Source organism: Monodon monoceros, unplaced genomic scaffold (assembly GCF_005190385.1).
Source record: "Monodon monoceros isolate NGI ecotype Baffin Bay Population unplaced genomic scaffold, NGI_Narwhal_1 Super_Scaffold_8, whole genome shotgun sequence".
In the NCBI taxonomy this organism is placed as follows: Eukaryota; Metazoa; Chordata; class Mammalia; order Artiodactyla; family Monodontidae; genus Monodon; species Monodon monoceros.
This window is the reverse complement of record NW_021703785.1, coordinates 61,426,830-61,453,003: the sequence shown is the minus strand read 5'-3', so window position 1 is coordinate 61,453,003 and position 26,174 is coordinate 61,426,830. Positions and strand designations below refer to the sequence as shown.

Below are 26,174 nucleotides of genomic sequence, written 5' to 3'. Positions count from 1 at the left end.
TGAGCCCCCATGCCACAACTACTGAAGCCCATGCACCTAGAGCCTGTGCTCTGCAACAAGAGAAGCCACCACAATGAGAAGCCTGCACACCACAATGAAGAGTAGCCCGGCTCTCCGCAACTAGAGAAAGCCCGCGCGCAGCAACGAAGACCCAATGTGGCCAAAAATAAATAAATAAAATAAATAAATAAATGTTTTAAAAAGTAATTTCCCCCAGCTACTACAAGAAAGTTCCTGCTCTAAGTCAGGGACACCTACTCACTGATTCTCATAAGAATAATGCAAAGTACTTTTATGTTCTTAAAAATAAAAGTAGTATATGGCCCTTCTTTTTTCTTTTTCTTTTTCTTTTTTTATAGCCTCTATAGCATCTCCCTGCTAATGCTGTTCCAGCTGTAGAGTTACTGGGCCTAAATAGTGTTGAAATTCTCAACACTTCTAACTGCTGGTCTCCATAGGAACAGATATGCCTCCCTAAGCAATGGCTGGCTGCAGCAGGAGGGTCTCAGGTTCTGTTAGGGACCTTCTTGTGGTTATTGTAGCTGATGCCACCAATGCCCTCTAGTACATTCATGGGCAGAGGAAACAATGGTGGAATTCTTCTCTGTGGCGACAGTGGTTAAGGTCTGCAGGTAACGCAGCTGGAGGGCGATGGGGGACTCAGCCAGCACCATGGAGGCTGACTTCAGGGCTTTAGAAGCATTCATTTCTCCTTCTGCTGCAAGGACCTAAATCGACAGAAATAAAAGCCTTTAGACAGCTTACAGCTGTCACTAGTGCTTCCTTTTCCTGGGTCTGCACTGATACTTCTCTCCCAGCCCCTACTTGGCCACCCATGTTTCATCTGCTTACTTCTTTGGCAAGGATTAGAGTTTCACATCCTAATGTGATGAGAGAAACTGGAGAAGGTTGCAGGAAGCAGGGAGACAGCTTACAAATTATGAGTCCTTAGATTTCATTCTCAAACAAAATAAAAGCGCTGCCTTTAACCCGAACAAATACAGGTCCATCTACCCTGGTGATGCTCTTGAATCACCATGGAGCCTCACCACTGGCTGCTTTCGTTTTCAGAGAAGTCTGAAATTCAAGACCTCCAACTGGCTTCTTTTCTGTCCTTTTTACTTATCATAGATTTTTTTTTAGATTTCATCCTGTTGCCAATTTTGTCTCATTCTTACAATGTAAGGATTGTTTCAAGCTCTCCCCGCTCTTGATTGCAAGAAGCAGCAAGTACCAGTCTGCAAACCCTCACTGGAACTCTCCTAAGTGCCCTGTTCCTCCTCTGGTTCTCAGACTGCCCAAGAATGACTGGAACTCAGCTGCCCCTCCGTGGGCACTCACTGCCCACGTGCAAAAGCGACTCCCGGGCTTCCCTGGTGGCGCAGTGGTTAAGAATCTGCCTGCTAACGCAGGGGACACGGGTTCGAGCCCTGGTCTGGGAGGATCCCACATGCCGCGGAGCGACTGGGCCCGTGAGCCACAACTAGTGAGCCTGTGCTCTGCAACAAGAGAGGCCGCTACAGTGAGAGGCCCGCGCACCGCGATGAAGAGTGGCCCCCGCTCGCCGCAACTAGAGAAAGCCCTCGTACAGAAACGAAGACCTAACACAGCCATAAATAAATTAATTAATTAATGTAGGGGCTTCCCTGGTGGCGCAGTGGTTGAGAATCTGCCTGCTAATGCAGGGACCACGGGTTCGAGCCCCGGTCTGGGAGGATCCCACATGCCGCGGAGCGACTGGGCCCGTGAGCCATGGCCGCTGAGCCGGCGCGTCTGGAGGCTGTGCTCCGCAACAAGAGAGGCCACGATAGTGAGAGGCCCGCGCACCACGATGAAGAGTGGCCCCCGCTTGCCACAGCTGGAGAAAGTCCTCGCACAGAAACGAAGACCCAACACAGCAAAAATAAATTAATTAATAAACTCCTACCCCCAACATCTTCTTTAAAAAATAATAATAAATTAACGTAAAAAAAAAAAAAAAGCGACTCCCAAGTCAACTGCTTAGAAGCTGCTGGAGCTTAGCAGAGAAACCAGAGATAAAGTAGAGGGAAACCTCCCTCGAGTCTCAAGTATGATTCCAAAGGGGGTACTTGGAGGCTTCTAATCTAATTGGCTTCTGATACTTCAGGAAACCCATCCACACAGATATGAGGGCTATGGATCCAACAGATTCACGGACACTCCAGACCAAGCTGCACTCACATTTTGTAATTCTAACCTGCATTGTAGTCACCCCCCTCCTCTTAATTCAGTTCACTTAACACACTAGAAGGAAGATACTCCAAAGACAGGCACCAAGTTGCTACCTCAGAATCATCAGCTTTATAAAAATGCAGGTTCCTGGGCCCACCAGAGACTCTACTTCACTGAGTCTGAGGTGAGGCCTGGGAATTGGTGTTTCCTTTGCTCATTTCTCTCTAGGAGGCTCTGCTGTGTGGCCAGAGTGGGGACCCACCTGGCTAAGTCACTGAGTATGCTGCCGAGCACCCTTGACCCAAGACCTAACACCAAGCTTCCTCAAGGTGCATTAAGCTGCCTATAAGCTTTTAACTCAAGGGGAAATTCTCAGTAAAAACTGTGAGAAAGAAACCCTCTTCTTATTGAAATCACTGAGGGGACCTGAGCTCCCTTTCAAGCTCCATCCTTGTTGGCTCCAAGGCTGGGAAGCTCGCCCTCCAGTGCAGATTGAGTCGCCCTTACCCTGGCCCTGGCCTCCCGGGTGGCCTCAGCCTCCGCAACCATGGACGTCTGCAACTGCCCGGGAATCCGGACGTCTTTGGTTTCCACTTGGGCCACCTGGATCCCCCGCAGCTTGGTGGCATCATCAAGTAAAGTCTGTTTCCAAGTCAAAAGAAAGGTCGTTGATCAGAAGACAGGTGTGCAATCGAAGTTTCTGATATATGTTATATATGCAAGAAAAGTCCTCTGCTTTTTCTCCTTCTGTATTTACAGCATTTGGAGTGAGACAGTTTGGAAAGGGGATAGGAGTTCTTACCGCCCACTTCCTGGCATTGAAGTGAATCCTGGGAAGGATTCAGAAACAAAACTTGATAGGTCTTTTAATAGGTGGTCTCTCAGCAGGTCCGCCCCAAACCATTCCTAATGAAGTATATACTATCCATCTAGACGTGAGCAAATAGCCCACATTTTCTTGTCACTGACACCAAACTGGCAGCAATGGATTTTGTCCTGCTTCTGCCATTTGCAGCTGTGAATCATTGGGCCCATGACTTAACCTTTCTGATTCTCAGTTTTCATACTGTAAAAGGTTTTCTTTCAGGATTGTCATGAGTTTTGGAGATAACACATGTTAAAATATGTATCGGTGCCCAGCAATAACTCAGTACATATTATCACTGGGTACTTTTAGAGATATTATTTGTCTTGCTCTGTTTAACCCCTGACCTGTGGCTCAGTTTTAAACAGGTAGCAAGGCATATATTTTTTAGAGCAGAAGAAGCCTAAAATCAAAGACATCCTCATCTTTTGTTAAAGCTTAAGACCACTGAAGATATCTTGCTGGTTATCCTGGAGGGGAAGGGATGAGAAAGAATGCCTTGAGAAATAATGAGACCAGATGGGTAGTTCCCTCAAAGGGGAAAGGGCAGAGATCTATGTGATACCAAATAGCAAGTGAGCCCTAGCTTTTCCGTGATCCCTGCAGAGAGCTGGGAGATGGGGAGACCTCACAAGAAGCCAGTGACCTGACTGTGATGGGGAAACAGCTGAGTCGTTGAACTTGTGTGGCTCTTAAAATGACATGGAGAGTTATCATGCAGAACTGATATTATCTTATAAAACCTCGGGGACTTTGCACTACCTTAGGGGCTGGAGGAGATGCCAAGAAGGGCCAAAGTTGAATTTCCCTCTTAACTTACAGAAGGCAGGCTCAGAATCAAAATGTTAATTGATTCAAGAAAACACAGAAATGTGATCATCTATAATCTAGGGTGTACGGGAGGTGAGATGGATACCTGTTACATCCTTATCGATATTATAATTATGACTGCTATTCATATCATTATTGATATTAGTACATGCAGTCGGATTTCCCAGGGATAGCAGTCCTGTGCTGCCTCAACCAAACCTCCTCCTAACGTTCACATTCCACTGAAATGCCTGGGAAATGGCAGCCCTTCCTCTGGAGTAATCTAAACTAAAAATAACTCTGATCTCTACGCTCTTCAAAAAAGGCTAAAGTGTACAATGGTAATTCATAATTTTGAATTCCACACACACTCCAACAGCTCCCCGCTCCCACTCAGATTTTTAAATCTGGACCTCATGATTATAAAAAAAAAAAAAAAGTGAAATCCCAAACTGAAGCCCATCTGTTTAGAGCAGTTGTGGGGTGTGTGTGTGTGTGTGTGTGTGTGTGCACATGGGGAGGGGTGCTTTGAACTGCTGATATTTGATCATCACTGTTAATTAAAATGAGTGAATTAAAGATGTAGGCTATTGGTCCTTCATGTCTTTACCTGGATGCTATGGGCCATCTCTTCTCGGCCAGCTAAGATTTGGGACAAGGTCTGTGTCCCTAAGACATTTCTCAGAGTGGTCTGAGCCAGCAGAAATGTGGCTTGCTAGACATCGTTGACATTAGCCACTGCCGAGACGGCACTATAGATTCTGTAATAGACCATTCCATCCACTTGAGTGGTCACAGAGTCTCTGGTGAGGATCTGTAGAGCAGGAACACAGAAAATCACATGCTTATGACTTTCACAATGGTTGATCCACAAAGGGTCAGCCAGTCCCAGAGCCCTCTCCGCAGGAGGAGAGCTTTAATGACAACTCATGCCAGCATCACCAAAAATCTGTCCTGGCTTGAATATACTATCATCCTTGTTGATAGCAAAATTCCTACACAGATGTGATCTGTACCTATCCCTGTAACTTCATCTTAGAGAAATCAGAAGTGAAATAGGTATTTCCACTTTAAAATGTAATAGTAGAACCTGCTGGAATTCTACCATCTAAATAGTGGTAGAACACCTGTTTCCCTGATACCTGAAATCTTTTTGGTTCTCAGTTTCATCAGGCTTGATAAATAGCAGTGCTTTTTAGAAAACATAGATGGCACCAGAGACCGTGTTCTGTATTCAAATAAAGAAAAATCAATTTATAGAGGCTCTGCATTAATTGTTCTGAATTAACATGACAAGGTACTTTGGAGCAAATGAGCTTTCTGTGAGTACCACGAAAGCAGGACCTAGAACTCCCTTCTCCCGTCTAGAACTGTTTACTATGGAGCCAGAAAAGGCCCGTGAGAGCCCCTAAACATCCTAAGCTCTCTTATGATTAGGGCTGAATTCCAAAGTAAGGACTCTGCAGTTCCCACCAATGGCATGAACACATCATTGTTGAGTCTCGATTGAGTTTTCTGGACCAGAGAGAGGAAAATTAACATTTCCTCATAAGTGTTGATTTTCTCACTTCTCATCCCCTTTGCCCTCCCACACATTTTCTTTTCTCTTCCTGGATCATTTTGTTTATCACAAATTGGCATGATTATTAGCAATTCTGTTTCTCTTCCTTATCACCCACTTACTGGGTCTGGTCATTTAGTTGCTGTACTTTAAGAATTGAAAAGAACTATTTGAAATCCAGTTACAGGTGAGCCCTGTACAGTGTCTGCTCCTTTCCCATGCACACCCCACTCTGTTGCATCCAAACACTCAAAAAATTTAGTGCAGTACACACGGTTATATTTAAAATGGATAACCAACAGGGACCTACTGTATAGCAGGGAACTCTGCTCAATATTCTGTAACAACCTAAATGGGAAAAGAATTAGAAAAAGGATATATGTATACGTATAACTGAATCACTTTGCTATACACCTGAGAGTAACACAACATTGTTAATCAACTATGCTCCAATATAAAATAAAAAGTTAAAAAAATTTAATGCAGAGGTGAGTTATATCGATATTACTAAAACATTTCCGGAGACGGTGATGGAAAGGATAAAGTCCTAACCAGCCACCAAATCAGTTTCAGCCCCCTCGTACAATGATTTCTCAGACTCTTCCAGGGATCGGCTTGTCATTCTCCACCCCACTTTCTCTGCCATCTGTATCCCTTCTCTCTCTTCTCTCAGACTTTCTCCCACCCAGTCATTGCAGGTCTTCTAGCAATTCAGCCCTTGCCCTTGGCTTCATTCTCATTTGGCGAAACAAAGCCCAGTAGTCTCAGGAGCCACCTAGGACTCCCCAAGCAGATCTCTAAGAATTCAGTTCATCCTCCCCTTTATAGTTTGAAAACATATGATACAGTCTCAATTGTCCCTGTAACAGGGAAGATATTGGTTTTATTTCTAGAAACATAGCTTTAATCAGCATTACCTCCTGTGGAGCGATGTTGCACGTAACGGTCCGGAGATCAACTTTGACAAACACGTCTATGCAAGGCAGGACCAGGATCAAACCCATGCAAAAGAAAATATGGTTTAGAATTTCACCCGACTGAAAATAACTGCAACAAATTGTCTGCTAGCTATACAGTACATTATTTGCATGGGACTATAAATGCTTCTCAGATGATCTTCCATACGTACACCTATACCTTTGGGGAAATTATTTCCTGCTATGAGTCAATGACTAAAGAAAAGTGATTCCCTAGAAATTAAAATCTTTTGGTAAAAAGCTGAAGATCCTTGACAATTAATTTTTAGATTTTCTTTTGTAAAACATTTAACTTACTTCTATCCAAGTGTTGAGTGTGACATTTATTTAAAAGGATATTTTGGAAATTGGTTTCTTTATGTTAAAGGTATCTGTATAAAAGATTCAATTAATAGACTTTAGACCTTGAATATCAGTGACTGTCAACATTCTCATTTATCTTCATTAGTACTGAAGGAATGTTAAAATTGAAATCTTCCCAGGATTTCAGTGTCCCCAAAACCAATGTATTATAAAATTTGTAGTTTCTCTGTAGCTGTGTTCTAGTTTATATACAATGACATGCCTCGGTTGTAAATACTTTTACTTATCTCTTGTGAAGATTTGGATTGAGGTAGGGATAGGGCTAAGGAAACTCATTTGAGGATTCTATGACTCCTTAACACTGCCCTGGGGAAGGTTCTCTACAGCAAGTGCTATAAAGATTAGAACCACAAGGCATGTCAGCAAGATGGGGACACCAATCCATTTTCATTTACCAGAAAGATTCTGTGCTATTGTTTTTGTTTTCAAAGAAGAAACAACTTTCTACACTGAGTATCATGAAAAGGACAGGTAGCATCAACAGAAAACACTGCTAAGGTGCTTTCTTTCTTTTGGTGTCTAAACCTTTCTGGGGTAAGGATTACTTCCTAATTTACTTTTTTTTTTTCGGTGCTAAGTCACCAGTTAAGATCATGGCCCTTAGAACTAGAGAGAGTTAAGTTCCAGCGCTACCACTTACCAGCTGTGACCTGGGAACATTTATCTAATTTTTCTGCGCTTCAGTCACCTAATATCTATAAGATGGCAGTGAAGATTAAGCAGGTGTCAGCATAATAATGAAATAAAATACTAAACATAGTGCCAGGCATGTATTCAGTGCTGAAAAGTAGCAGCTCCTGTTATGAACACTTTTATTATTAAAGCATAATTTACTATTTACAGAAGTGGAGATGTTTTCCATTAGCAATTTGGCCTGTTTCCCTCCGGCTCTTATGACATTTTGAGGTAACTTCTCTTAGCCCCAGAGACATGTATGACGAGATTAGTTATCCTGGGAGATTTAGTGGTGAACACTTCCGGGAAAATTCATTTAAAAGAGACTTTTCTCTAGAGTCCTGCAAGTTATAGCTATTTGACCTCTCTCAAATCCAATTTTATTCTAATTTATAATCTTGGCTTCACCACGTGAAACATGACCAGGAAGGGGTTAACTTTGCTCTGGTATTTCTCACTTGGATAATTCTAACACCTCTATTTGGACAAACTCATAAAAATATCCATAATAAGCAATTTTTGCCCTCTTTCTTTTAGGTTCCTTATTAGACAAGTAGGATTGTATCAATACTACTTGAAATGGCCAAGTCTCCGTAACAAGCTTCCCCTTTGGAAGTTGCTCATGTTTAAAAATGTAACAGATACCTGAGTGCCTACCATAGTACATGGCCAAGTGCAAAGCGCACAGAGTGAATAAGGAAGTTCCTGCCCCCCCCAGAGATCCTACAGTGCAGTTGAAGGGAGAATGATTTTACTTAAATACATCACATTAGGGGGAAGAAAGCAAATGTTATTAGAGAAGTATAGCAAATAACCATTCTCTTCCATGTGCCTTCCAAGATGCTGTTTGGAGAGCCTCCCCTGTCAAGAATATTAGAATCTATCGTATGAAATTGCCATTTTGGTGGATTGAAACCAAACATTAGCAATTTCATAGGGTTCAACACAATATACACAAGAGAAGTTATGAGTATTAAATCAGTGTCTTACTCCTGAGGACTTTTAGTATCGATACTCCTGGCTCCCACAAAATAAAATCCCATCCTTTTATGATATGAACAGTTTGGGACATTTTTTATTCTGAGGCTGTAGAGAAAGGATGGAAATAAAGACCACATTTGACGAAAGGAATTGTCAAATGGCTTCCAGCTCTATGTTGCTCTTAATCTACTTGTCAAGAGAGGACATTACCTTTACTTTTCCATTGGCTCTTTCAAAGAGTGAGAATCAAACACCAGCTCCCGGAATACTCTCCCTGAGTAACTTAATTGTCTCCCTTGGCCATTTACTCCCTCCCTTCATTCTTCTTTCATTCTCTTAGTGGCCCTGGTAATAAGGGACACCCAGCCAATGTAACCGGAGCCACTCTTTGTTCACATTCACTGAAACTCTCAGAGGGAGTGTTAGAACACTGATCCAGATTCCAAAGCTCTCCAGCTAATGGTCTAGTGATCACTTCTGTTAACTCAAGTAAGAGGACAAGATCCTTCAATTGTACAGAAAGGCAAGGGCTCCAGCTTCCGGTGATTTTTTTTTCAATAAATGTTTCCAGAGAAAAGTTCTGGTGGCAGTAGTAGCAGTAACAGGTGCCCATGATCCTTATCACGAGCAGCTGCAGTGTCATACCTGGTGGCCCTTTGGCTTTGTCAGCTTGGATGCGTCCCAGTCGGAATACAACGGCGCGTTCGTACTCCTTAATAATCTAAGAGATTAAGGGAGAGTATTTAGTCTTAATGATTCATCAGCTCATGGAGAGAGCCCAGTTTATTTCCCAGGGTATTACCTTCAAGCACATCCATATGGAGATAGGGAAGGTAATGACCATCGACAGGAAAGAAAACGAAAACAGGATCCAGCCACATACACCAAGCCCTTTACTCTTGATGCCTAGGAGATGAGGAGGCAGTTCTGTAGCTGACATGGTTCTTAGGAAAGCGATTCAGCTGCGTGGGTGAGGAAACCGTCCAGAGGGCTGGCCAAGCCAGAATGGGGCTGAGGAAGCGACCTGAATCCACACACACACGATTGCAGTAAACACACGCGCACGTGCGCACGCACACACACACACACACGGAAAATATTCCTTCAGGTTTTAAGATGAAAACTGACCTGTCCCTTCCAAGAAAAGTCTCATAGCAAAATCAATAACAGTAATCACCATTACATTTACTTAGGGCTGCCATGGTTTTTTATTCTCAAAACGCATAAAACTATCCGCCTCAGGATCATCAGGGTGTCATTTTAAAAGGCAGATTTCTGGGCCCGCAGAATTCTCCAGGGGAAGTCTAGGCAACCTCTGGGGCAGATAGGTAGGTACTCTTATCCCCAAACAAGTCAACAGAGCACAAGGAAAAACATCATCCAGAGTGCTTACGTTTGAGTTTCTATGAGAGGCTTTAACTTACCAGTGTGGTGGCCTCAGGAAAGCCACTCGACCTTTCTGAGCCTCCATTTCTTCATCTGTAGGATGGGGATAGAAATCACCTACCTTGAAGGATGCGATGAGGATTAAATGAGATTATTTATATAAGGCACCTAGCCCAGACATTAATGCCTACCTTAGTAGATGTATATTACTACACTTATTCCCATCTTACAGATTGATAAATACTTTAGAAGTCTTTATATTCACTATTTCACCTTGCTTTAAATCCTTGCTGCTTCTTGGTTCTCTTCTCCTTGACAACGAGCCCCACCCTCAACCCTCCACTTCCTCCAATTGATTTCACATTCTCCACACAAGCACTAGAACTAATCATATTTGCTAGATAACTCTACTCAGATAATCCACAAACACCTTATGTTATTATGCCTCTATCTCAGTTAATGTCTTAACCATCCGTACTTAACCATCCGCATTATTGTCCAGGTTAAAGACACAGGGTCATCATTGCCTCTTCCCTATCCAACTACAGAAGTCACTGAGCCTCACTGGTACCACCTCAAATTCAGCCTCACGTATCCATTTTACTACAACGGGATCATTGGTGAACATAAATTTACGAATATTTACAAGGGTTCTAGGGTTTTGCTCTTACAGATAATGCTGTGATGAGTCTTTTTTTTTTTTTTTTTTTTTTTTGCAGTACTCGGGCCTCTCACTGTTGTGGCCTCTCCCGTTGTGGAGCACAGGGTCCGGATGCGCAGGCTCAGCGGCCATGGCTCACGGGCCCAGCCGCTCTGCGGCATGTGGGATCTTCCTGGACCGGGGCACGAACCCATGTCCCCTGCATTGGCAGGCGGACTCTCAACCACTGCGCCACCAGGGAAGCCCAAGTTTCTACTTTTTTAAACTGAATATGTTTGGGAGATATTTCCATGTCATTACATCTGGATCTACCTCATTCTTCTTCATTGTTGCCTCCTATTCTAAATTTGTGACTCAGTTATTTAGCCATTCTCCTATTGATGGATATTATGGTTACTTGCAATTTTGCCTTTACAAACAAGGCTGCAATAACTGTGCTTGTACACGCCTCTCCCAGACAATTTGCATCTTGAGGAAAGCATTGAGAAGGCAGCACAGCCCTTGCGCCCTCTGGTGTGTTCCCTCCCTGCTGACACTGCCGTATTTGGTGTTCAGGAACTTTGGGGTGTTGGGGGCTGTGACATTAGCAGTGCTGCACACACAGGCAGCTGGGACTCCAACAAGGACATCAGCTATGCTTTATGCCCTGAGCAAGCCCTAGCCATGTCCAGACTAGCTACAGCCTTAACACCAAGCTGCAAAAGCAAGTGCTTGTCACAGAGAAAACTGCCCTGGCCTCCGGGAGCTCCTCTGCAGTCCCACCCAGCCCTATAGCATCATTACCTGAGGCTCTGTTAAGTACTAAATGTGCAGAGAGAGACCAGGGATGAAGACACGATTAATCTTCCAAGATTTACCCTGAGCATTAGAATTACCCAGGTCTCTGCTGCTGGGAGGATTGGTGGAGCCTGGGGGTGTCCTTAGCTGCCGGTGAAAGTGGGACTGTCGGCTTCCCCGCAGGGCTGGGCAGCTCTGCCTTGTGAGCAGTAGCTGGGCGAGCACAAAGTGCTGCTTTTGCAGCTTCCTGCAGAGCAGATCTTTCAGCCAGCCTTGCCCCTCCCCACCTCTCCCGCAGTTAAAACTGTGGATGCTGTGCTGAGAATTGGATTTGAGGATTCTAACTCCAGTTCAAAGGAAGTACTGGGACTGTATGACAAAGGCTCTTCAGAAATCTCCCTTTACCTCAACCTACACAAGGATTCTTCCAGAGCCTTCCCTGAGCCATTCCCTTGAGGGGACGATGGAAAGAAAATGGGCCACACACCCTCTCTGTTAGCCATGAAGCCCTGAGCTCATCTGATCATCTCTTGCTTTATCCAAATCCATGGATGGGTGTTTTCTATGGGTAATTGTCACCATACCATAAAGCCATCATCATATTACTTCCTGGTAGAGAACTGGACTTTGTCACCCCCGGAAAAGTGCCCGCCGGTTTCTCATTCATCAATTTAACAAATATTTTACCAGTTATATGCCAGGCACAGTGTGCTAGAGTTGCAGATACAAAAGAGAATAAGATGGGGAACTTTCCAACAGGAGTTGGAACAGGGCTTCCCTGGTGGTGCAGTGGCTGAGAGTCTGCCTGCTAACGCAGAGGACACGGGCTCGAGCCCTGGTCTGGGAGGATCCCACATGCCGCGGAGCAACTAGGCCCATGAGCCACAACTACTGAGCCTGCGTGTCTGGAGCTTGTGCTCCGCAACAAGAGAGGCTGCGACGGTGAGAGGCCTGCGCACCGCGATGAAGAGTGGTCCCCGCTCGCTGCAACTAGAGAAAGCCCTCGCACAGAAACGAAGACCCAACAAATAAATAAATAAATAAATAAATAAATAAATAAATAAATAAGAGTTGGAACATCTTTCCCTCAATCTGCAAAATGAAAGGTGAGCCATAATGCACAGAACCTGAGGCCCAGCGCTGCTGACACTGGGGAGGACTCTGGGACTTCAGTTGGAAGGACTTTAAAGATAACTGAGGCCAACCCTGCATTTTGCAGCCAGAAAGCTTCCTGGTTAGTGTTGTCACCATCATGTCAATCTCTCTTTAGGTAAAGTGGTACCCACAAGTTCCACAATCAGCTTGATCAACAGTATTTAAATATTAGATCAATTCTATATGCAATCCATGCCCACAGATCTGTGTTACTGTAAATAGCCATTTCCTCTCGAAGCAGAAATAGCCATTTAGGTAACAGGACAGTGTTTAAAATACCAAAACCGAATGATGTACATTACACATCAGGGAAATGAAAATGAAAACCACAATGAGATAAAAATACACAGCTTCCAGAATGGCAAATGCTAAAGACTGACGACGCCACATTTTAGCAAGGGTGTGGAGCAATGGGAATTCTCATGTTCGCGAATTAATACAATTATCTTGAAAAACTATTTGGAAGTATCTGTTAAAGCCAAACACACACTTTATGACTCGGGATTCAACTTCTAAGTAATATCTCAGAGAAATGAGTGTTGATTACAGTGAAAAGCATACTCAGGAATGTTTATTGCAATTTTATTCGTAAAATCCAAGAAATGAAGAACCACCCAAACCCACCAACAGTAGAATGAATAAATAAAGTTGTGGTATGTTCATATAAAAGATTACTCAGGAAGAAAAAAGACAAGGTTACTGCTATACAGTATTCAAAATATGGATGAATCTCATAGACAAAATATTGGGCAAAATAAGCCAGACACAACAGGCACACTTTGTGATTCCACGTCTAAGAGTACGTACTGTACGACCTCGTACTGTATCATTTCGTTCAGGAAGAGGCAAAATTAATCTATTATGTTTAAAGTCAGAGTAGTACTGTCTCTAGGTAGTGAGTGGAGTTTTGTCAGTTGGGTATTATCTGGGAAGAGATAAGGAAGCTTTTTAGGGGGCTGGAAATGTTCCATGTCTTGATCTGGGTGGTGATTGCATAGACTTCCACATATTGAGCCTGTGGAAATAAACAAAGACCAGCCAGCTAGAAAAGCAAAGGGTATTTATTCAGGCTCTCACAAAAGAGTCAGCCTCTATCACTTGTGTTTTGGCAGAGACTCAAAGGCAGGCAGAGGAGTGGGAAAGCTTTACGGTGGAAAAAGGGGGTGTGCCCTGATTGGAGGCTGTTGGCCTAGGGAAGCTGTAGGTGGACAAAATAGAAGCAGAGCATCCTACGTGATTGGTGTAGGGGTACCTGCTTGGTTTTCTTTTGTTGGACCTAAACTGGAATCGGGGACAAAAAGCAGGGGAGCTGTCAGTTATTAATCAAGTCCTGGCCATTTGGGGCTGAATGTTACAGAAGTAATTATGTAGCTTCCGATAACAATGTGGTTTCCTGAGAATCTGACATCAAGCAGGCTGGCTTCCTGGGCTGATTATTTTAGATAAAAGGTTGGTTTTCTGGGCTGGTTGCTGCAGGTTGGTGGTCAGAATTCTATTTTTAGATATGGTCCAGCCTTTGTCTGTTGTGTATTCAGTCTGTGAAGCCAAGCACTTAAGACTTGCGCACTTTATTGTATGTATCTCATACCTCAATAAATGATTCACACAGAGACCAGAGGATACCTACGGGCAGGCTAGCATTGAAGATGGGAAACTCACTGCTTGTTCTGAATTCTCAGAAAGAAGAGGACAGAAAGGCGGGAAGAGCTTTAGCACAGCCAGCCTAGGGACAGACAGGCGACAATGCCTCACAGGGATGGAAAGTGCAGGTCCTTGGTCGGGGGACCCTGCGTTCGAATTGAGATGCCGCCATTTGAAAGCTAGATGACATCTCATGAGTCACTCAACCTGCTGCGGTCTTACTTTCCTTCTGTTAACCCAACAATAACTAGTTGTGAGAGTTAAATAAATTACATGTAAAAGAATTATTAGCCATATCAGGAGGCCTTCTAGTCGGCCAGGCCACTGACTAGGATTTTCCTAGAGGTCTTAACATTTCCTTCGGCTTGCCTCACCATTAAAGAGATTTCCGTTTCCCTTGAGCATTTCCTTTAGAACGCTTAACTTTGTAAATCCTTTCTCTGCCCCTTTGAGATGTAAGTCTTTTTAAAAGCCTCTTGCCAGTTTTACAATCTGGGACTATCTTTCTCAAGGACCTGGAAGCCATTCTCTTGAATAATCATCAGGTAGATAGCATCCCTAGCTCCCAGTCTCTGTGCGCCAGTAGGAGCCCAACTTCTGTAGGTACCATGCTCCCAGTTGTAAAAACACACCCTGTCATAAAGATGTGAGAATTTTATTAGCAAACCAAACCCAGACAGCCTGTAAGCACCCCGCAAAGCCCTTCATGCTTTCTCACTAGCGCACTCCAGTCTTTAAAAACCCCACACCCTGGGGAACTCCCTGGCGGTCCAGTGGTTAGGACTCAGCGATTTCTCCGCTGGGGCCCGGGTTCAATCCCTGGTCGAGGAAGTAAGATCCCGAAAGCTTTGTGACGTGGCCGAAAACAACAACAACAATAACAAAACCCCCCAAAACTCCACACCCCTTTGTTTCAGTGGTGTTGGTTCAGATTGAGGTTTGGCTTCTCTCCTATGGCAGTAAGCTTGTCTAAGGTTTTGCTTTCTTGCCTGTTTAATTTTGTCTGGTTCAATTTTGCTTTGACAACTGATATTTTTAAAATTTTCCTTTATTGACTTATTTTTCCAGATGGAATTCTAAATATCACTTGTGGATGTTCTGCTCCATCCAGATGATGGCTCCTCTCTATGTGCAAGAACTGCATTTTCAAGGAGAACACGCAATAAAACCCTAACCCCTGCAGGTTTCTACCTCCTAAAGCGACCTGGTCACTGACTGTATAAGTTCTTTCAGATAACTTTTAGAAACTTAAAAAAGATAGAGGGAGAGAGGGAGAGAGAGAGACACAAGATTTTTGGTGCAAAACTACCAAATCAGAGCTAGATGATGATTTTATCATCCTTGTACTCCTAGGACTACAAAATTCCATAATCCCAAGAGTCTTCTAAACTGTCAGATTTACATCTCAACTACAGAAGGATGATCTGAGCTTAGTAGTTACATGAACTTCAGACACGGTTATACTAAGTTTCTTTTTTACCATTTGGTCTTTTTAAGAAAGAGTTAAGATACATTTTGAAATGGAATGTTCAAAAAGGTGTAAAAATAATGTTTTTCATACCTTATATACCCCCTTTCAGCTAAAGAATTTAAGCATTGCCAACACAATTAAAGCCCCCTCGTGTGCCCCGCTTCGTGACCTTCCCTCTCCGCCAGAGGCAGCTTGCCCGGCAGCTTCCTCATGGTAAATCCAGTGGGGCTCCATCCCCATCAGTCAAATGCAGCAGCAACTCCCAAACCTGCCATTCAAAGACCAGGCTTGACACAGGGGTTCTTAGCTTATCCGTAGTTGAGCTTTTCAAGTGGCAGTGCTGTGCTCTCTCACTACTGGGTCTAGGTGACTAGGTCACATGCTAACAGCACATAAACATCCCCTGCAGTAGAGAAAGCACCGAAGTCCTCACATACTTTTTGCCTTGCATGGGCCTTTGTGTCCCCCAGACCCCCATTCACATCCCACATTCTCCTTTCTCGCACCTTCTTTTCTAGGAAGATTTTCCAATCTTACCTTCACCTTTGGGAGCTCTTCTTCTGAGTTTCTAAAACACCCTCTATCATCACTTTTCATAGTACACTGTAATTTTTAGTTAACTTTCCTGTAGATTTTTAGTGCTTTGGGAGCAGGCGTTTTATTTTTACATCTCTGTCTCCTGATACACAGTAGATTCTGGATTCATTCATTGAATGAATGAAGCGGGCGGCACCCTCGATGCTTTGAACTATCAAGAATGATGCCCAGCAACAAGATAGACTTATTGATCTGTTTGAAGCTTCTTGTTTGGAAATAACGATCCATCAGAGGAGATTCTGTTTGCTTTCAAGAGAGTCGGTTAACCTGAGAACCACACGTACATCTTCGCATTTTCTCCTTCATACGTACTATCTTACACCCTCAGCCCCCCACACCAGTATAAGAAGAAAATAAAGAGAAAATGTTTTCCTTGCATCATTCTCCTCTCTCGCCAGCCCCACGTCCTGTCTGAAATAACTACCAATAGCAACAAGTGCAAATACTTTGTCCTGAAGATTTATGCCCATTCTCACGATAGTGCTATTTATAAGAGTGGTAAATCAAAAACACCCTGAAAGTACAATGGAGGGATAATTAAGCAAATCATGATACAGCTACACAATATATTATAAAATTTTTTAAGGTACAAAAACATGAGAAAATTGCTATGGTATATTGTTAAAAGAAAGAAGCAGTAGGATGCAAAATTATACAGATGGTATGATCTCTCTTAGCAAAAACAATATGCTTAGAAAAAATATTGGATAAAAATTAACCAAAATATTAACAGGGATTAATTCTGAGTGATGGAAGTATGACTGATTTATACTTCTCAGAGTTTTCTTATTTTTTGCTACCTTTATAATTTTAAAAAGCAATTTTAAAATGAAAACTAATCATGTCAAGTAAAAAAAAAAAGTACTGTTTTCAGAGCAGAAAAGACCAGGTGCTTCTCTGGGGAAAAATGAAAGGTGTGTGCAATAAGAACAGGCACCTTCCCTGGACCTGGGGAGATCGACAGTATTACAAATTCTTCCCTCTTTCCTGTTCACTTCCGATCCTGTGGAGATACAGTCAGTAAAATAGTCTCAGCAACTTCCCGGCCCTTTCTCCAGCGAATCAAGGATTTTAAGCACCGAACATAAAATCTAAAGTGAAACCCAACGGGTAAACACTATCTTTTCATCACCTGTAAATTATCTGTCCTCCTGCCTTTTTCTCTGAAATATGCACACAGCTTGCGTCAAGAACTTTTTTTAGGAAAAATGCAGAATTGCTGAAAAGAAATACCGTGCGACTCAAAGCGTGGTCTCAGTCTGGCAACCTCATGAGCTTAGGAATTTACTTGGAGGCAAACTCTCAAGTCCATCCCAGACCTAAGGAGGAGAACTTCTGGAGGTGAGGACTGCTCTGAGCTTTAAAAAACTCTCCAGGAAAATTCTTTTGCACATTGACATTGAGAAGATTTCTAAGACTGAGATGATCAAGATTCCAATTAACTTCACTTTAACTCTTAAAGAAAAAAAAGAAAGAAAAAAAGCAAGGGGTAGGACTTTATGTCCGAGGCTGATAAGTAGCGGTGTACTAATAGCAGTGAGGACGCAGGGGAAAAGCCCTAACTTATAGCATTCTGTACATTCTGATCTACCCTTGTGACCACACCGAACTTGGAGTCAGGAAGAGATGCACCCTAATGGCTTTCGAAAGCTGGGACAAACCTGGGGGTGATAACTAAGACTCATTTATTCATTTAATTCTCGCAACATTATGAGTGGAAATTTCTGTACAGCTTGAAGAACCAAATGATGTTGTCTTGTTAATGTGTCCAAGAAGGAGGAGGGCAAGGGCAAACTTATCCCACAAATCTCAGAGAAGGACTGATATTGCATCTCACAAACTGCCTAAAGCATATGAAATAGAAGTTGTAACATAATAAGCCCCATTTCGGTTTGATCTGTGATAGTGCGGGTTTGTCATTATAGTCAAAACCCAGCACCAAGTAAACCCATGAGCATTTTAAAATACTTCGCTGGTGATACAGCTTCAATTGTGCCATTTATCCAGTTGATGTCTCAACCTGTTAAACGGAAACTAAAAAGTCTCATGAAACTTCTTGTTTAAAAAGATAATCAAGAGTACCCTCGAAGAGACCCCCCCACTTGCACCTTCCAAATGATGTTCACTGCCTCCAGTATATCCATGTTGCTAGGTCAACTTCACGAGAAAAGTTTATTTTTCAATCCAGGTATATACCTCTAAATGTATACTTTCTTTTACAAGCTAATAATGCCAAATGCGTTCTCTATTTCTAACCTGCACTATGACTTCTTTAGCAACATAAAGTATAGAGCACGGGTTAGGACACACACACCACACCACCACCACCACCATCATCATCACTTTCTGGACCTTCAACAAGTTTTTAAACTCTCCAAGACTCAATTTTCTCCACCATAAAATAAGGTTATAAAAAAATCTACCTCAGAATTATTGCAGCATTTAAAAATATAACGTGAGGGCTTCCCTGGTGGCGCAGTGGTTGAGAGTCTGCCTGGCGATGCAGGGGACACGGGTTCGTGCCCCGGTCTGGGAAGATCCCACATGCCGTGGAGCAGCTGGGCCCGTGAGCCATGGCCGCTAAGCCTGTGCGTCCGAAGCCTGTGCTCCACAACGGGAAAGACCACAGCAGTGAGAGGCCCGCGTACCCCAAAAAAAAAAAAAAAAATATATATATATATATATATATATATAAAACATGAGAAAAATGCTTTACAATACAGAAGAGCCATTAACATTCACGGAGGCAGTTGGTAATTACAGGCTAAGTTTTATCTTCTTCAACTTCTCTCCATGTACCAAACATGGTGTACCTCAGACCAACTTTTCTATTTAATCAAAGCATCATCACATATTTGAAACTGGGTAAATTTTAGCTTGTTCAATATGTCTTTGCTAGTTAATGCAAAAAATATGAATACAAAGATAAACACAAATTCTATCTAACACTTAAGAAAAAGGGCATGTCATAGACTGCTCTTCAAGAAGCAAATAAAACCATGATAAGCAATGAATCCAAAATCCTGGGCTCTAAATGAAATTGAAGCCAATCTCAATAATGTATGAACCCACCTCGTGCTCGCTCGCTCTCTATAACGATACAACTCTCACTTTGCTTAATATACATAAAACAAACTTAAGGCAGGAAAAAAGGAACTTACCCACTAAATTCTCTTTATCCTGTTTCTCTGGGGAGGATGCCCCAGGATCCATCTCATTCTTGAGAAGCTTTTATACTTGACAAATATTCATAGGTTTGGAGCCAGACCTGGGCTCCAGGCAGCACCCAGGTGTGCTTCAGAGAAGGCGGAGCAGAGAGACGGAATGAGAGTGAGAGAAGTTCCTCCTCTTCCGTGAGCACCCTTAGGAGTTGGTACCCTGGTGAAGGAAGCCTGTTAACATAAACAAAATGACCTCTTTCATGAGTTCAGGCTGCCATTGTTCATAGAGAGAACTCAAAACTACGTATATGAACTCCTGACTGTGTTGCTTCTTGTAAAACATTACTATGTAGTTTTCTATATAATTTATATTTTATAAAACACTTCTATGCAATGTGTGCAACTTGTTTATCATTACGAACTGTCCGATACACATGGCACGTATCTCCATCCTCATGTTTCAGATGAGAAAATTTCATCCAATGCATTTTACACACTGCAGTGAGTGATTTTTTGTGTGTGTGTGAGTGATCTTTTGAAGCTCAAATCTGATCATATCTCCATCCTGCTTAAAATAATCCAATGACTGCCAATTATTAACATGTAAAGATGAGAATCCTAAGTATCCTAAAGGACCTGCTAGTCTGTCTCTCCTTCCCTTTCCAGCCTCACTCACATGATACTCCCCTCACGCACTTAGCAAGAGCCCCATTGGCCTTCTGTCAATCCCACTAACCTATATGTGTCTTCTGTGCCACAGGGCCTTTGCACGTTACCATATGCATAATTCTTTGGTTCATGTTTGTTTCTTCCTCTAGACCAGGGGCTGGGTAACTATAGCCTGCTGGGCAAATTTGCTCTACCACCAATTTTTGTAAATAAAACGTTATTGGAACACGGCCACGTCTGTTTGTTTCTATATTGTCTTTGGTCACTTTTGCGCTAAACCTACCTTTTGAGTAGTTGCTATAGAGACTGTATAGCCTGCAAAACCTAACATATTTACTATCTTTCCCTTTACAGAAAATGTTTGCTGACTCCTACACTACATTGTAACTTCCATGAGGGGAGTGGCTGGCTGGGTCTGTTATTTAACACAGCACCTGCAGCATTTAGAACAATGCAGGCACATGATTGTCATCGAACAGTCACTTGCTGAATGCATGAATAAGTAATTTATCAAAGATAACAGCTCACAAATGGCAAAGTTCTTTCTCGAATCCAGATCCCTGGGCTCCTGTCCCAGGAGTCTTTACTTCATCATATTACTCAGAAACAAGGGCAATACTGCACTCATTCCAATACCGAAAGCACCAATCTTCTAATTTTCTAACGTTCATCTTTCTCATATCAATATTCCAAATAATATTTTGTTTGTGGAAACAAAACAACACAAAACAACCTCTGATATTTCCCAGCTTATCTTTTCTAGTCTTTTCTTTTCTCCCAACCATGTATTTTCTTCTTAGCAACTGCATCTGAAAAAACCTCCCAGATTGTGGGTTACTTTTGCCAACTACTTGATTCATAACTGCCTTCTCCACAAACTCAAATTACGGTAATAACCAGGCAGGGCTGTCATGCACAGTTGGTAATTATAAGCATTAATATGGAATATTAGAACTTGGGGAAAGGAGGCTGGGGACCAGAAACAGATCAAGACAGACACACATGCATGCACAGAGTCAGAGACTTTCAGCTTTAGAATACTTTCCTCTGCTTTCTCCTCATACATCCTTGGTTATGGCTTGATGTGGAAATGATACTACAGGCATAGTGGTTAAGAAGTAGACTCTGGGCTCACGCTGCCTGGATTTAAAGAAATCCTGGCTCTACCATGAACTAGCTGTGTGACACTGGGTAACTTAACCCCTTCATGTTTCATTTTTTTCTTTTCATCTGTAAAATGGGCATGCTGGTGGTCTTTACCAGAGTTGTCTGTGTGACAAATATGTGAAACAGTGCATGTAAAATACTCAGAATAGGGACTTCCCTGGCGGTCCAGTGGTTAAGACTCCACAGTTCTACTGCAGGGGGCACGGATTCAATCCCTGGTTGGGGAGCTAAGATCCCACATGCCACCCGGCACCGCCAAAAAAAAAAATACTCAGAATAATGACTGGCATTAATACATCATAACTATTATTCCCATGAATGGGAGCTGAGCTGTATTTCTCAGGACTCAGCTGTCTTCTTTCTAAAAATGGGAATGCTGGGTTAATTTTCACAATATCGTCTTTTCCCCTTGTTTCAGCTGAGTAGAAGATTGCTTAGTGATTGGATGTGTTCAAACATTCATCACGTCCCTTCTCTCCCTTGTCTAATGCTTCTCCAGTTTGCTGCAAATTTAAAAACTCGAGGTCCGTTCCTGGTTCTGTACTGTCAATCCATAGGCTCCACTGTTTCCTCCTGGCCTCTGCTTGATCACCACGTCACCTTCACTTTGGGACTAACCTCTAATGGAAAGAGCAACATGAAAACTTCCTGTTTCCATCATTTCTTGAGAATAGATCATAGACAGTCTTTCCCTGGAACAGGAAGCTGCTTTCCCTCCGAATCAGATGACCCTCCAAAGTCATGAAAACAACGTGTTTTGGAAGTGCCGGTTTAGTTAATTTCTAAATCCATTTCCCCTTAATATTGGCTAGATACCACTTACGCCAGCACCACCAGTCACTGAGGTGCAAGGTTCAAAACAACACTACCAATAATTGTTCCCTGGTGGTGGCTGGAAAGTCTCCAGAGCACTTACAACAAACACATCCCCTTGGAAGATGACTTAACAACTGTTTTTCTTCTTCCTGCAAAATGTTCCAAATATCTCAGCCTAGAAAGCAAGAATGATTTCAACAACTAAGGAACATCTAGGACAAGCTGAGTCCCTCGCCAGGAGCCTCAGGAAACGAATGAAACATAAACCCATTTGCAATGTTTCCTCTTCCTTTGCTAATGATATTAAACCATACATGGGCCAGTTAATGGAATTTTCTCCCCTTTGTCAAGGGGGAGTGGGAGGTAGGGATAAATCAGATTGAGAATTGCCAGAATGCACTTCTGATGAAGATTTTTCTGTGTGTTTCTAAACCTTCATTCTGTCAGTTCCTCAACTAGGCAAAGTCCTGAAATGAGAACAGCTATTTTTTTTAATTTAAATTTTTTTAATTTTTAAAGGTTACTTTCCATTTACAGTTATTTCAAAATATTGGCAATATTCCCAGAGTAGGACAGCTATGTTTTTAAAAGCCTTAATTCTGTTCCTACTCTTTTGACAGGCAGGATGCCATCCCCGAAGATGTACATTTTATTTTCCCTGAACGTTCATCTTCGAGCACAAAGGGATCTTGAAACCATCCACTCTAGCCACAGGCCTCTCTCCTTTTCGAAGCTTCTGGTTTCAGGAACACTCTTCCGCCAGATGCACCCACCACCATCTCTTAAGATGCACGCATCTGCTCCAAGACTTTTGATGGTCCCTTAGGAAAATGTTCCTTGTTCTTTAAATGATGAAGCTCTCTGATTTCATTAACTTTTCATCAATATACATCATCCATTCTGTCTTATTCATTCTCATTCACCCAATTCTTTTTTTTTTTTTTTTTGCGGTATGCGGGCCTCTCACTGTTGTGGCCTCTCCCGTTGCGGAGCACAGGCTCCGGACGCGCAGGCTCCACGGCACGTGGGATCCTCCCGGACCGGGGCATGAACCCGTATCCCCTACGTCGGTAGGCGGACTCTCAACCACTGCGCCACCAGGGAAGCCCAACACTGATTACTTTTAACTCTTACCATAAACTTTATTGAGCATAAATTAAATTTTAAATTTAAATTGAAAACTTATCATAATGCCCCTCCTGAGTACTAGGACCTTGGGGAGATGTTAATTTTGATCATTCTCCCCAACTTACCTGCTGATATTGGCCAATACTTCATCTTTTAGCTGAACCAAATTAGACATTGTTTACTACTATTGTGTCACCTTTAAAAACAACAAAGCCTCATTAAATCTGACGTGGTGTAAAGTCTTTTCTAAAATTCGGTGACAGTAACTATATTTTATAAATGCAGACTAGACCCATCTAGCAAATCAAGTGGTGAAGCTTAAAATTAAGGTTAATCAATTATATGAATTGACTGTGTTTCCAAATTCTATGAAGACTACAGGCCTTTATGGAAAGAGGCCAGAGAGGTCCACTTCTATTGCCTTTTCATAATGGCAGTTCTCACTGTCTGCATATTGGAATCTCTGCAGTAACAATACAGTTTACTATCTCTAATCCAACCTGCATGCTGCAGCCTGATGTTTGCAAAGTGCTTTCTAATAAATTTCCAAGCTGTTGACCATAGAGCAAACGCCCTGCCCCTCAGCATGGCTTTCAAGGTCATTGACCATGAGGTCCCTCCCTTGCTTTTTAGATTCATTCAAACTACAAACCTCATTCAACTCTATCCAGTTGTATGATTATCTTACTTCAATAGTCTGTCACCCTTTGGGCCTTTATAAAGTATGTTCATTCTTATTCACCCTTTAAGACTTGAATGTCACTGAGAAATCTTTCTAGATTCCCTCAGGCAGTAAGGTCATCCCCCTCCCATGTATGTTCACAGCACTTGGTAGTACAAGTGGCCTGGTATTGGTGGTAAATGCTTGGTTCAAATTTACCCTTTACTCACTGTGACTTACATCTTGGCTTCTTTATCTGGTTGGTTAGGTTGCTGGTCCTTATCTCATAGGGTGTGAGACACATAAAACCAGGCCCCAGTAATGACTGCAAGTGCTCCAAAAATGCTCTCTTCATTTTTCAGTGCTGAATATGTGGAAGATGCCAGGAATACATCTACAAGACGAGCAGGATGTCATTCCTTTGCTATGATGAGAAGGGGCTTATAGAACAGTAGAAATAAACCTTGTAGTAGCAGCACCATAGAAAGATTACTCATTCAGTAACTTTTTTCTAAATGAACGGTCAACATATATAAGCAATGTATGTACAATATACAATATAATCTTTAAAATGTTTTATGAATGTAGACTAAAAAAGAACAAATGACAACTTCTAAGAAGTGGCATAAAATTAACTATGAGGTTATATTCTGTGTTCAAAGATAATTAAAGGCATAAACAGTCTGTGTCAAGTGTTGGTTATAAGTTTCACATGAGATATTATTTAAAGGAATGAGCATCAGTAGTAGATACTGACTTTCAACTAAATTCAGACAAAAATGTTCTATATATTAGCTCCAGCACAAAAACTTAAAACACTTACCCAAGCATTGAATAAAACACGTAAAGTATGTCGTATCCATACGGTTTATTTTAAAAAATTGTTAAAAACTAACCATACAGGAATATTAATATACTTAAAAAGTTTTTTCCCCAGGTTGAAGGAAAATACATTAGCAACATCTTCTAGACACCATCTTTATAAAAGTAAAACTTCTAGATGATGAAATGTACTACAGTAGATTCTATGGTTTATACTTTTAATCACAGGGTTGGAAATCATTCTCCCTACTGCCCTGTCCCCCAAATGTGGCAGCTGTTACCCTTAGACATTCAATCGTGTTAAACTAGCACAGAACCTTAAATAGAATACACACTGCATATTTACTAACAGAGCGAGTCTTTCTACCTGTTGTCACATAATTATTCTAGGTAAGCATGTGATTCTAAGTACAAATAGAAATACCATGATTGTAAACATTCACCAAGAGCTTCCAGAGTACAATGAGTAATAGAGGTGGCCCAAGGGTCAGTCAAATGTTCCTCACTCATTTGGATACTGCTGAGATTAAGAAATAAGTTTTGAAGGCAAATTATCACAAGCCTTACTTGTATTTCTGTAAGAAAGTAGTTCTGGATATATATGTTTTTAGTTGAAAACACCTGAAAGTCATTCTAAAGACTATATTAAGCACCGTTTTCACTTACCTGAAATACACTGAGTTAAATTCAGCAGTACACATATGATCATTAATGTCAGAAGTTAAAAATAACGGTGGGTCTCAAGTTCCCTTTTGTGGATACACATGGAGTACGGATACGGAGTTCCAGTGATGCTAATAGGAAGCACTCTTGCATACCAAGGGTAGTAACTCCCCCAAGGCCACAGGCAACCCGTTAAGTCTGAGGCACGACTATTACTTCTGTCAGTGGATGCTGTACAAGCAGATTTAAGGCTGTATTCGGCTATAAAGAGTTCAACCTCTTTAGTATTCTTCTTACATAGATCATATACATGATTCAAAATTTCATAGGGTGGGAGGTGAAAAGTCCCCAAATACTTTTTTGTTTGTTTGTTTTTGCGGTACGCGGGCCTCTCACTGTTGTGGCCTCTCCCGTTGCGGAGCACAGGCTCCGGACACGCAGGCTCAGCGGCCATGGCTCACGGGCCCAGCCGCTCCGCGGCATGTGGGATCTTCCCAGACCGGGGCACGAACCCGTGTCCCCTGCATCGGCAGGTGGACTCTCAACCACTGCGCCACCAGGGAAGCCCCCCAAATACTTTTAAAAATACTATTCTCCATACAATTTATTGTCAGCATATTTACATAGGGGAATGTCCATACTTAAAACCATTTTTAAAAAATGTAACCACGTTTTTTAAGCTCTTATCCCAATTTCCCCAGGATTATCCTCATCCTCATTTCCTGACTTTTGGCCAACTGCACATTTGTCCAATTGTTCACTGCAGTCCTCAGGCGATTCTGATGTTGCCCTGGAGGAGAATATGCATTTAAATGTATTCACTGCCACCCACTCTGGGACAGGCCTGGTTGCAAAGAAAACGGTGTTCCTGGTGTTGAAGGATAACTAGGAAACCCATCCGGCTGAGCTGGGTAGCTTTCCAGAGCTGAAGCTGAGTGGACCTGGTGGACAGATGAACACACAGGTTAGCAGAG

The 26,174-nt window shown here is 42.3% G+C and overlaps 2 protein-coding genes across 9 annotated transcripts in view; both read right to left on the bottom strand.

Annotated features, from left to right (window-relative positions):
- The window catches only part of PROSER1 (proline and serine rich 1), a 63,972-nt gene that overhangs the window by 11,133 nt on the left and 26,665 nt on the right, over positions 1 to 26,174 (bottom strand). For 2 of the 8 annotated variants that reach the window (XM_029210561.1, XM_029210569.1), the window contains exons 13-19: positions 23,956 to 26,141; positions 19,275 to 19,505; positions 9,228 to 9,932; positions 9,071 to 9,146; positions 6,347 to 6,402; positions 4,479 to 4,682; positions 2,701 to 2,835 (exon numbers count right to left, since the gene is read on the bottom strand). In XM_029210561.1, coding sequence (XP_029066394.1) covers positions 26,019 to 26,141 — 123 coding nt within the window. In that variant the 3' untranslated portion in view covers positions 2,701 to 2,835; positions 4,479 to 4,682; positions 6,347 to 6,402; ... (2 more) ...; positions 19,275 to 19,505; positions 23,956 to 26,018. Of the gene's footprint in view, positions 1 to 2,700; positions 2,836 to 4,478; positions 4,683 to 5,739; positions 5,778 to 6,346; positions 6,403 to 9,070; positions 9,147 to 9,227; positions 9,933 to 19,274; positions 19,506 to 23,955; positions 26,142 to 26,174 lie in introns of all 8 variants that reach the window. The other 6 variants (XM_029210567.1, XM_029210566.1, XM_029210564.1 and 3 more) reach the window with 6 other exon arrangements.
- STOML3 (stomatin like 3) lies at positions 506 to 19,392 on the bottom strand. The gene is given in 8 exon segments (XM_029210571.1): positions 506 to 587; positions 589 to 728; positions 2,701 to 2,835; positions 4,479 to 4,682; positions 6,347 to 6,402; positions 9,071 to 9,146; positions 9,228 to 9,331; positions 19,275 to 19,392. Coding segments are annotated over 8 exon segments (849 nt in total). The 5' UTR covers positions 19,327 to 19,392.